The sequence below is a fragment of the Salvelinus fontinalis genome, chromosome 22, assembly GCF_029448725.1.
Source record: "Salvelinus fontinalis isolate EN_2023a chromosome 22, ASM2944872v1, whole genome shotgun sequence".
Lineage (NCBI taxonomy): Eukaryota > Metazoa > Chordata > Actinopteri > Salmoniformes > Salmonidae > Salvelinus > Salvelinus fontinalis.
Window position 1 is genome coordinate 7,477,373 of NC_074686.1, and position 11,453 is coordinate 7,488,825.

At 43.3% G+C, this 11,453-nt stretch overlaps 2 protein-coding genes across 2 annotated transcripts; both read left to right on the forward strand.

The window, feature by feature from the left end:
* The first annotated feature begins 45 nt into the window (after positions 1-45).
* On the forward strand, positions 46-6,699 carry LOC129819657 (cyclic GMP-AMP synthase-like). The gene is made up of 7 exons (XM_055876108.1): positions 46-587; positions 1,003-1,325; positions 4,083-4,315; positions 4,729-4,957; positions 5,228-5,512; positions 5,660-5,759; positions 5,891-6,699. The coding sequence occupies exons 2-7, from the start codon at positions 1,010-1,012 to the stop codon at positions 6,447-6,449; spliced, it is 1,722 nt and encodes a 573-aa protein (XP_055732083.1). The 5' UTR covers positions 46-587; positions 1,003-1,009; the 3' UTR covers positions 6,450-6,699.
* A 609-nt stretch (positions 6,700-7,308) lies between these two features.
* Positions 7,309-10,523, forward strand: LOC129819662 (60S ribosomal protein L11-like). The gene is made up of 6 exons (XM_055876113.1): positions 7,309-7,379; positions 8,097-8,247; positions 8,387-8,493; positions 9,304-9,435; positions 9,554-9,664; positions 10,451-10,523. Exons 1-6 carry the CDS (start codon positions 7,374-7,376, stop codon positions 10,478-10,480), a joined length of 537 nt encoding a protein of 178 aa, XP_055732088.1. The 5' UTR covers positions 7,309-7,373; the 3' UTR covers positions 10,481-10,523.
* Positions 10,524-11,453: the final 930 nt, after the last annotated feature.

Genomic DNA, 11,453 nt, shown 5'->3' on the forward strand with positions numbered 1-11,453 from the left:
CAATATTGGCTACAAACAGAAAATAATACCAACTTCTTTGAGGAATATTCAATAGATATGATTCACTGCCTCCGTTTTAAGCATTCTCTCCTTTGAGTTACATCAGAAATGTATGTGAGAAATGTAAGTGCTGTGGATAAACATGTCAGTACTGTTGATTCCTATTTTCAGAGAAGAGTGATTTCTCAATAGGGGAAATAGTAGCCCGGTAAATGTCGGCTACTGTCAAGGTAAGGGGTTCTGACAGAAGGAGAAACTAGTTGCGTGGTTTTTATATACAAAAGCTTTCACAAGCCAAGTAGAGCATGACAAATCTTTATGGAATGACGTCATACGGGTGAAACCTCTTCCTTACTCTGTCCCTAGCAACACCACACCTAGAATTCAATTGTGCAGTCCATGATCCACTGCTCCAGAGACAGAGGGAGCAACGGTCTATTATCTTTGATATGTGACATCACACTTGGGAAATAGAAAAAGAATAGTGTCAGGAACCAGAATTACTCGAGCTGACACAGAGAGGAGCAATAGTGACGTTTCAATGTCCCCCTAGCAAGCTGCAATTTGTGACGACTGGGCAATAGCAGGTAAGTCTTAACAACCCCTGTAAAATGTCACAATGGTTGAATGATTCTCTAACAATCAGTCTGGGATTATGAAGAAAAGGCCGCAAGTGAAGTTATCTAGAGTAACATGTAGCCTGGTTTAGGTAAGGTCTAGGAAACCACAATTACGTTCATTCCTCTGGGCAGGACCTCAGCATTAGTCATTGTACATTGTATATACCGTGCTTAAAATTACAAAGAACTTAGTAACATGATCTCTGATACTACGTTACTATGCACCCACTAAAGACTGAGCAAGGTTGTTTTTGTTACTGCGCGGTCCCGTCCCATATACTTTCAACCTAAAAGGAAGAGGATATTCAAATTCTATTTATGTCATTTTCGTTTCTCTGAATCGATTGATTTGTGTGTGTTTGTGTGCGTGTGTTGATCACAGTAGAAAGATGAACAGAACCACACCTCAGAGGAGATCATCCTCCAGTAGACAGACCTCAGTTCCATCCACACCCTCTATAGAGCCCCAGACAATTCCTCAATCATGGGCCCTCGCCAGGACATCGTCCACCCCCGTCGACCTCCAACCTAGCCTGGGCAGAGAGGCAGAGGAGGGTGGGTATCTGGACAGACAAGATGGAGATGGAGGCCGCCCCATAGAGGACTCTCAGACTGGGGCATCGTTGGGTCAGGAGACTGGTGGAAACTCCAGTACCCCAGCCACACACAACTCACCCCTCCCTAGGCAGAGACCACACCTGACAGGTAATAGCACGGTCGACCTGCTCGCTTCAATGGTATTGTTGATTGTCCTCATCTGATGTGGGTATCATTGTATGTCAAAGACGCTAAGACAATCAATCAGTAAGATGTTACATTCATTGGTCTAGCCAGAATTCATATTCTGAGTTGAGTGAATTATTGCATCTGCAATGTTTTGGAGGCCTCCCAAGTGGCGCAGCGGTCTAAGGCTCTGCATTGCAGTGCTTGGGGCGTCACTAGAGACCCGGGTTCGATCCCAGGCTGTGTTGCAGCCGGCCGCGACCGGGACACCCATGAGGCAGCGCACAATTGGCCTAGTGTCGGCTGGGATGTCCTTGTCAACTAGCGCTCTAGCGACTCCTTGTGGTGGGCCAAGTGCATGCACGCTGACTTTGGTTGCCAGTTGTACAGTGTTTCCTCCGACACATTGGTGCGGCTGGCTTCCGGGTTAAGCGAGCAGCGTGTCAAGAAGCAGTGCGGCTTGGCAGGGTCGTGTTTCGGGGGAACGCATGGCTCTCGACCTTCGACTCTGCCGAGTCCGTACGGGAGTTGCAGCGATTGGACAAGACTGTAACTACCAAAGTACAAAAAAAAAAAATGTTTTGGAGATGAAGTTCATGTGTGCATAATCCTGTAAAACGGGGCGAAAATTGCACCATTCATGCTTCAACACTATGAGTCAGATTCAGAAAACTTTAATGTCATCAGAGGCAATTCATCTTGCTGCAGTCATAAAACATACAACATCTAAAAATGTAAAATAAATCGCAAAGGATATTTACGAACAAAGAAGCAGGGCGTTTGCCATATTCTGAATGCCTAACCAAGCCAACCCGAGAGTCTCCCTGTAATATTATTTTTTTATTTTTTTTTACCAGGTAAATTGACTGAGAACACGTTCTCATTTGCAGCAACGACCTGGGGAATAGTTACAGGGGAGAGGAGGGGGATGAATGAGCCAATTGTAAACTGGGGATTATTAGGTGAGCATGATGGTTTGAGGGCCAGATTGGGAATTTAGCCAGGACACCAGGGTTAACACCCCTACTCTTACAATAAGTGCCATGGGATCTTTAATGACCTCAGAGAGTCAGGACACCCGTTTAACATCCCAGCCGAAAGACGGCACCCTACACACAGGGCAGTGTCCCCAATCACTGCCCTGGGGCATTGGGATATTTTTTAGACCAGAGGAAAGAGTGCCTCCTACTGGCCCTCCAATACCACTTCCAGCAGCATCTGGTCTCCCATCCAGGGACTGACCAGGACCAACCCTGCTTAGCTTCAGAAGCAAGCCAGCAGTGGTATGCAGGGTGGTATGCTGCTGTTGCTCTTGCTGCGGGCGATTCCCTGATCCACCTCTACGCAGACGACACCATTCTGTATACTTCCGGCCCTTCCCTGGACACTGTGCTATCTAACCTCCAAATGAGCTTCAATGCCATACAACACTCCTTCCGTGGCCTCCAACTGCTCTTAAATGCTAGTAAAACCAAATGCATGCTTTTCAACCGTTCGCTGCCTGCACCCGCACGCCCGACTAGCATCACCACCCTGGACGGTTCCGACCTAGAATATGTGGACATCTATAAGTACCTAGGTGTCTGGCTAGACTGCAAACTCTCCTTCCAGACTCATATCAAACATCTCCAATCCAAAATCAAATCTAGAGTCGGCTTTCTATTCCGGAACAAAGCCTCCTTCACTCACGCCGCCAAACTTACCCTAGTAAAACTGACTATCCTACCGATCCTCGACTTCGGCGATGTCATCTACAAAATAGCTTCCAATACTCTACTTAGCAAACTGGATGCAGTTTATCACAGTGCCATCCGTTTTGTTACTAAAGCACCTTATACGACCCACCACTGCGACCTGTATGCCCTAGTCGGCTGGCCCTCGCTACATGTTCGTCGTCAGACCCACTGGCTCCAGGTGATCTACAAGGCTATGCTAGGTAAAGTGCCGCCTTATCTCAGTTCACTGGTCACGATGGCTACACCCATCCGTAGCACGCGCTCCAGCAGGTGTATCTCACTGATCATCCCTAAAGCCAAAACCTCATTTGGACGCCTTTCCTTCCAGTTCTCTGCTGCCTGCGACTGGAACGAATTGCAAAAATCTCTGAAGTTGGAGACTTTTATCTCCCTCAACAACTTTAAAAATCTGCTATCCGAGCAGCTAACCGATCGCTGCAGCTGTACATAGTCCATCTGTAAACTACCCACCCAATTTACCTACCTCACCCCCATACTGCTTTTATTTATTTACTTTTCTGCTCTTTTGCACACCAGTATCTCTTCTTGCACATGATCATCTGATGATTTATCACTCCAGTGTTAATCTGCTAAATTGTAATTATTCGATTTATTGCCTACCTCATGCCTTTTGCACACATTGTATATAGATTCTCTTTTTCCTACCATGTTATTGACTTGTTTATTGTTTACTCCATGTGTAACTCTGTGTTGTTGTCTGTTCACACTGCTATGCTTTATCTTGGCCAGGTCGCAGTTGCAAATGAGAACTTGTTCTCAACTAGCCTACCTGGTTAAATAAAGGTGAAATAAAATAAAAAAATAAAAATCCTTGTACTGGCATCTCACCTTTTTTTATCTCATTGTTCATCTCTCTCTGTGCCTCTTGTACACTTGTTTCTTCTTATTAAGCACCACTTTCAATTATTTGGTCACCCATTGTTTGTTGTCAGGAAATATGCTCATCTGAGACAGTCCTGCCAATACTTCGATCTGTCCACAGCCCAGAACCCCACACCAGGGTACGAGCTGGCCCCTATCACCCCAGAGCTGGCCCGCTGGATCAGGCTTCGGTCACAGGATCTCAAGCTCTGCCAGAGTGACCGCCAGTGGGCCGTGGACTTGGTCAACCATCTCCGGGACAGCCTGCTGGTCTTCCTCAAGAACAGTGACGAGCAGCCCTACTTCCAGTCAGCCTCTGTGCTCAACAGTGGTTCATACTACGAGATGGTTAAGGTAACTCACACCATGAGACGGGAATTGTCTCTGGCTGGTGGCTCAATTAAAACCCATGAACACAAAATAATTACTGGCAGCAAATTATCCACATTTTCACTAAAAGTGTGTTTTTATAAACATGGATGAACCTTGAGCGACTGATTAAGCAGTATCTATGAGTCAATACTGATCCTTATCTCTGACATACTTTACATAATAGGAAACATGACATGCAAACATGGAGGTCGTTGTTCTTCTTGTGTTGAATGTCAAGTGTTGCTGTTTGTAAGTCTTTTGGACTTACAAATCTGGGTCTGTCAAACCTGCCTTTTGCATTCAGTGAGTATACTTTACTGTTATTAGAATCCTGTGAACGAAACGAAATAGCATGTAAATAATACATAGTACCTATTACCATTGTGTGCCAACAGATACACAACCCAAATGAGTTTGACATGATGCTGAAGCTCCAGTCTCCTTCCCGCCTCAAAATGACTGAGCTGGACCAATACCACGGCCTGTTCTATGAAGTTGCCCTATCCCGACCGACGCTTTCCCACATACGGTCTTTCCTATTGGAAGATGGGCTCACCATCTCAGCCAGCAAGATCATAAGTGAAATGCACCGTCTGGTCCGAAAGTTCATCAGCACCTACAAAGGTCTGGTAACTGATCTATATTCACCTGATACTTTGGAAATGCAGTCATACAAGTGCTCACCTACCCATACTCTGTGTTATATACTGTATCTTGTCCAACTGGTTTATCTGTGGATGCTATGTTGTTGAGGGGTCAATATGAATCCTTGAGTCTTAGAGGTCAGTGGTCGGTGTACACATCTCCAGCCACCTATATATATATTAGTAATATAAACTGTTTGTCTAAACATGGCACATACCTGTATGCTTTTGTGTGTTCTTTGATCAGCAGTGCCTGGAAATAGCTGGCGTTGGGTTGTGAATAAGAAGCGTCCAAACTCCCCAGCGCTGAACCTTTCCCTGTTGGAGGTGGATAATGGGAAAGAGGAACTACTTTCTGTGGATGTGGTGCCCGCCTTGGAAGTGCCCTCCTCACAGGGCTGGCCTCTGGCTGCCCGCGCCGGCCCAGATGTGAACAACTGGCTGGGGAAGAAGACCCGGCGCTCTCTCACCCACCAAACTTGCTTCTTTGTGCCCAAGAAACCACCAGGGCGTAACCTCAGTGAGGCAGCTAAAGGTGTGTGTAACATTATTGTTGTTTTTGTGCCAGAGCCATAGATGTATGTGGATAGATTTTGTCATGATTGATACAGTGAATGTGAATGATATTTTTCCTTTTATTTAAAATTATTCCCTTTTATTTGTGGCTGCTTGTCTGCTGCAGAGAGTTGGAGGATTTCCTTTTCTCACATAGAAAAGGAACTAATCAAGACTCATGGGAACAAGAGGACCTGCTGCGAGAGCTCTTCCACCAAGTGCTGCCGGTCAGAATTCACTCTACTACAGCATTTACCAGCACCTGTGACTCATTTAGCCCTAATACTGAACAAATACCTTTATGTGAAGTCATCAACATCATGAACAATACCGCTCTTTTTCTCCTCCTCTTCTTTAGTAAGCAGTGCTTTAAACTCCTCAAGTGTCTGATCGAGGGACTGAAGAAACGCTACCCTCAGGAGCTGGATGCTCTGTGCTCCTACCACGGGAAGACAGTCTTCCTACACACCCTTTCCATCAGGGCCCAGGACTCCCTGTGGACGCCCCGTCAGCTGCCTGCCTGCTTCATGCACCTCCTAGGGGCCCTGGAGGGCCACGCGAGGAGCGGCCTGCTACCCCACTTCTTTGTCCCCACCTCCAACCTCTTCGCCGCACCGACCTTCCCACGCAAAGCTCTGGTGTTTCTGACTGAGGCTCTGGAGGAGCAGAGGAGACAGGGGCTTCCCCTTTTAATGCCCCCGGCTCCTGCCCCACCACTGGCAGTACACTCCCCCAGTAACTCCCAGCCCCAGCCATCCATTGTTGTACAGCAGACTCATGTTATCCAGTCTCCTATTATCCAGCCACCCCAAGTTATTGAGACAAAATTCTTTGTGAAAATGTTAAACATTTTTGCTTTGGTTGTGGCTTTGGTCTGTGTTGTTTGTTACGTCTGCCCATCAGTGGTAGGAAGGTAGCAGAGACAGTCCATCTACAGCAGAGGGCGCTAAAATGTTATGCAGATGTAGAGAATGGTAAGCCCTTTTTAAACAGATTTTTATTTATCTCTAAATTATGTCTTTGCTCTTAATAAACACAATGAAACATTTAGCCCAAAAGTAACATTTCTGTATTTGTATGTTAATGCTAAATCTATGCAAATTACCAAGAATATAGTAGCTATACAATATGTTGTTTACTACTTCTGTCCACTACTCCAATGTACTCCATGACAAACTTTTAAATTAAATATATTATGTATCAATGAAACACTTGTCCTGCATGTATGATCCTATATGATTTATTATATATTGTGTGTGTGTGTGTGTGTGTGCGTGTATAAAATCCTTGTGCGTTGCAGTCCTTCTATAACAGAGTTGCTGGTCTGTTTAAAAAAAATAAAAAAGTGATTTCACCTTTATTTAACCAGGTAGGCTAGTTTAGAACAAGTTCTCATTTGCAACTGCAACCTGGCCAAGATAAAGCATAGCAATTCGACACATACAACAACACAGAGTTACACCTTATCGATGGCGGTTATGATGTTTTAGGTAGGACCTTCCAAAATCTGTATGGAAGGAAAGGTGATGGCAATTATTAAATCAAAACTAATGTAATGACATAACTGAGATGGATGACTAACTGATGGATGTCCTAACTGATTACATTACAATTTCCCATATTTTTTCTTTAATAAATATTTTTGAGTTCTTGAATCTAAATATAATTATATAAGCCCAATTTAAGACTGCTAGATACAGTTTTACTGTACTTTATTATTGACTTTGTGCGCTTATGGAACCGTTCTTCAAATTCATTATGTTACGTGGGGCCCATTTATTCGAACACTTGCCTATAAATTTGCTGCGCCGGAAACGTTTCGGCCTCTTCTAGTGGTTAACATGGCGGTAAGTACAGCGTTTACACATAAAATGGCGAGTTTTCTCGGTTTACATTTTAAATCCACAATCATCAGCGTTATATGGCCAATATCTAATTGTTTTTATAGCCAGATATGACTAGGTTCATGTGCAGCATTGAAATGAAGTTGTATTACGGCCAAAATGTCATGGACCACTGATTTAATTGAATCATCAGTAAGGGCTAGCGACATAGATGTTGAGGTCTCTCCCCGAATACATTTCTCAATGCTTTGTTAGTTACCGCAAAATAGGTAACCGGAACGTCCGTACACGAACTGTGCGAAAATATTGTAAACATTCTGTAAGAAGTAGTGACATTTGACTCCGCAACATTTTAATAGCCAACTGTCTAGCAGCCGGGGATATGCACAGGCATGTCCGTGTGGCAGGTTTTAGTGATTAAACTAGTTAGGAAGGTAAGTAATACCTTGAATCACGTTTTTGAATGGATTTAAGTCTGTGTGAACACGAATGGCTTTTTGGGAACGGCTTAAAGATGGACTGTTGTCTATTGACCAGGATTTATTAGCTAGCTAACTAACGTTAACAGTAGTTAGCAACATGTTGCTGTTTTGCCTGCTAGCTAACTTAACCAGCCTGCATAACAGGCAGCTGATGTATCCAGACATAAGTTTCATTATTGGTTAAGTTACACTGTGTATGTTAACCTTCCAGCCGCATGATATCTGTATATTTCAACAGGAACAGAGCGAGAAAAAGGAGAACCCTATGCGTGAGCTTCGCATCCGCAAGCTCTGTATGAACATCTGTGTTGGGGAGAGTGGTGACAGACTGACCCGTGCTGCTAAGGTGCTTGAGCAGCTGACAGGCCAGACGCCTGTCTTCTCCAAGGGTAGGTAAACGGTGTTTTGATTGTTTGTGCTTTTAATCTGTGGCAGGGTGTTTGAGGTTTAGTTAACACTTACTGACACATTCTATTTGTTAGTGAAATGTGTTATGCTTACAATTTGTCTTTCACCGGTCCCCCTCAGCCCGCTACACTGTGCGATCCTTCGGCATCCGCAGAAATGAGAAGATTGCTGTCCACTGCACTGTACGTGGAGCTAAGGCTGAGGAGATCCTGGAGAAGGGACTCAAGGTGCGCTTTCAATATTACTTATTTATTAGAAACACTGCAATACATCATTAATTATATAGTTTTAATGACCTTGCACATTTCTTAATCGCCATTAATTTGTTAAGGGAATGTTTCTGACACCTTTTAGGTTGGGTCTTAGTGTAGTGGTAGCCTCCATAACATTGGCTGCTGTTCGTAGCGTTCTAGAATTATGCATACTTTTAGGGCCTCAGGTAGCCCAGCGGCTAAGGGCGTTAGGCCAGTAAACAAAAGGTAGCTGGTTTGAATCCCAGAGCCGACTAGGAGAGGTTTGTCAATTTGCCTTTGAGCAAGACCCTTAAACCCAATTTGCTCTGGAGAAGTGTCTGCTAAATCAAATTTTATTTGTCACATACAGATGGTTAGCAGATGTTAATGCGAGAGTAGCGAAGTGCTTGTGCTTCTAGTTCCGACCATGCAGTAATATCTAACAAGTAATCTAACAATTTCACAACAACTACCTTATACACACAAGTGTAAAGGAATGAATGAGAATATGTACATAAAAATATATGAATGAGTGATGGCCAAACAGCATAGGCAAAATGGTATAGAGTACAGTATATACATATGAGATGTGTAATGTAGGGTATTAACATTATATAAAGTGGCATTGTTTAAAGTGACAAAATGACAATTTTTTTGTGTTTTTATCACTCGTGTTCAACATCAACCAACGGTGTTTTGTCAAGGGTGTGAGCTTTGTCCATATGGTAATGAATGTATTTAGTAAAATTGTTTGAAGTTGCTATATGTTTCCCTTACTAATTGGTGTAACGCATCCTTCCAAAGGTGCGTGAGTACGAGTTGCGAAAGAACAACTTCTCCGACACAGGGAACTTCGGCTTTGGCATCCAGGAACACATTGATCTGGGAATTAAGTACGACCCCAGCATCGGTATTTATGGACTGGACTTCTACGTCGTGAGTGGCTTCAAATGCTTTTTAAATAACGTTTGATTTTACATGCCTGTTGGTATACAATACTTTTTGCATGCCTTCTAATCTCAACCACCCTCTTAATCTCCTTTCATTCTGTCAGGTCCTGGGCAGACCTGGCTTCAGCATCGCTGACAAGAAGCAGAAAACCGGTCGCATCGGTTTCAGGCACCGTATCCGCAAAGAGGAGGCCATGCGCTGGTTCCAGCAGAAGGTGAGGCTCAGTTTGAGCTATGAACTAACTGATTTTGTTTGGTTTCTCTAAGGGTGGTCAATGGTACCTGCAAATGGCTGCCGTTGATTTTTTTTTACATGTAAATCAGAAAAATGAATCTGAAAGGTATCTGATTTACCAGTTTACCAGTAGGATTCTGTCCCTTATTCCTAGGAGCAGTAATGCTTGAGTCTTTTAAAGCTGCAATATGTCACTTTTTGGCAACCTGACAAAGTTCACATAGAAATGTTACATCTGTCATTCTCATTGAAAGCAAGTCTGAAGTGGTAGATCTGTTCTGTTTACAATATTTCTATGCTTCTTGTTGAGTTTATGTAGAATTTATAATTTGTACACCAGCTGAAAATATATGTATTTTTTGGGGTCAAAGAAAATATTTTTCACAGCTGTTTAGATGGTACAATGATTCATTATGCTATACTTGTTTTGTCACATTAACTGACATAGGCGAACTGTTAGAATTTTAGCAATCAATAAATGGTGAGCTATAACTGCATAGCCTGTCAAACTAGCTTTGATGTATGTGTTGCCATTTGGCAGGAATGAAAACTGCATTCACACTGCCTATTTGCTTGTAAGATTGCCAATACCTGCTCTAACGCTATTGGAAGAACTGTCAGCTGACCCATGTTCGGCATTTTTGTAACAAGGCTATTGGTTGAAGATTATGGATCTGGTGTGGATTTTGACAAGTCTGCCACTTCTCCTGATTTGAGTAGACTTCTTTGCTGAGCATTGTAAGCTAATTCTTCTCTTCTTTTTCAGTATGATGGGATCATCCTCCCCGGGAAGTAAATCACCTTTGGCCTTGTTCATAACAATAAAATAAATAAATTAACTGTTTGTTCTGTGATTATTAAGTACCGGTAATGTGTTATGCATCCTATGCTGGCTTTATAGTTAAGTGAATCCAGATTTAGTTTAATTGTGCATAAATGGAGACGTAATGTGTATTAAATTGGAAGAATGGCGCTTGCTATTTTAAAGGATAAATATTCATATGCAATGTTAGTGTTGTGGTTGAGAGCAGGCTGTATGGGTCTGTATTGCTGTTTTTGCCTCGGAAGCGTCCATTGTAAAATAAGCTATACAGGCAATAATATTTGCTCAGGATGGGAAATGTTACTTTTAATTTGTATTGAATGGCCAATATTGAAGGTTGGTTGAAGTTCTACAGCTGCACTATGGAGGGCATAGTGACTGGTTGCATCACTGCCTGGTATGGCAACTGTTCAGCCTCTGACCGCAAGGCACTACAGAGGGTAGTGCGTAGGTCCCAGTACATCCCTGGGGCCAAGCATCCTGTCATCAGGACCTCTGCCAGGTGGTGTCAGAAAGGCCCTAAAAATTGTCACTATCCACCCTTGTCATAGATGGTTCTCTGCTACTGCACAGCCAGCGGTACAGGAGAGTCAAGGTCCAAAGGTCACTTTACCTCTACCTACATGTACATATTACCTTGACTAACATGTGCGTCTGCACATTGACTCTATCGGTACCCTATGTAGATAGCTTTGCTACTGTTTTATTCAGTTTATTTGAGTAATTAACATGTTAAGCATTTGATGCATGTGCCAAAAATAAGATATGTATGCATGCAGTACATGGTGGGTCAGTCATCTGTCAAATGATGGCATTATTAATTTGTTACGAAGAATGTTGGATTATTTTCAGTAGCTGAAGCTGGTACTAGTTGGAGGTTGTCTAGTTCAACCCCCTCAGCCTCTTCACTTCAGAATGCCATTTGGAGTAAAATAAAATTGCTGTT

Bases quoted from the DNA above. Each gene is read 5' to 3' on its own strand.
- LOC129819657 (XM_055876108.1), top strand. From the start codon at position 1,010: ATGAACAGAACCACACCTCAGAGGAGATCATCCTCCAGTAGACAGACC. The intron at 4,958-5,227 runs GTCTGGTAACTG...TTTGATCAGCAG, and splicing joins GTTCATCAGCACCTACAAAG to TGCCTGGAAATAGCTGGCGT. The intron at 5,513-5,659 runs GTGTGTGTAACA...TGTCTGCTGCAG, and splicing joins CCTCAGTGAGGCAGCTAAAG to AGAGTTGGAGGATTTCCTTT.
- LOC129819662 (XM_055876113.1), top strand. The intron at 8,494-9,303 runs GTGCGCTTTCAA...ATCCTTCCAAAG, and splicing joins TCCTGGAGAAGGGACTCAAG to GTGCGTGAGTACGAGTTGCG. The intron at 9,665-10,450 runs GTGAGGCTCAGT...CTTCTTTTTCAG, and splicing joins TGCGCTGGTTCCAGCAGAAG to TATGATGGGATCATCCTCCC.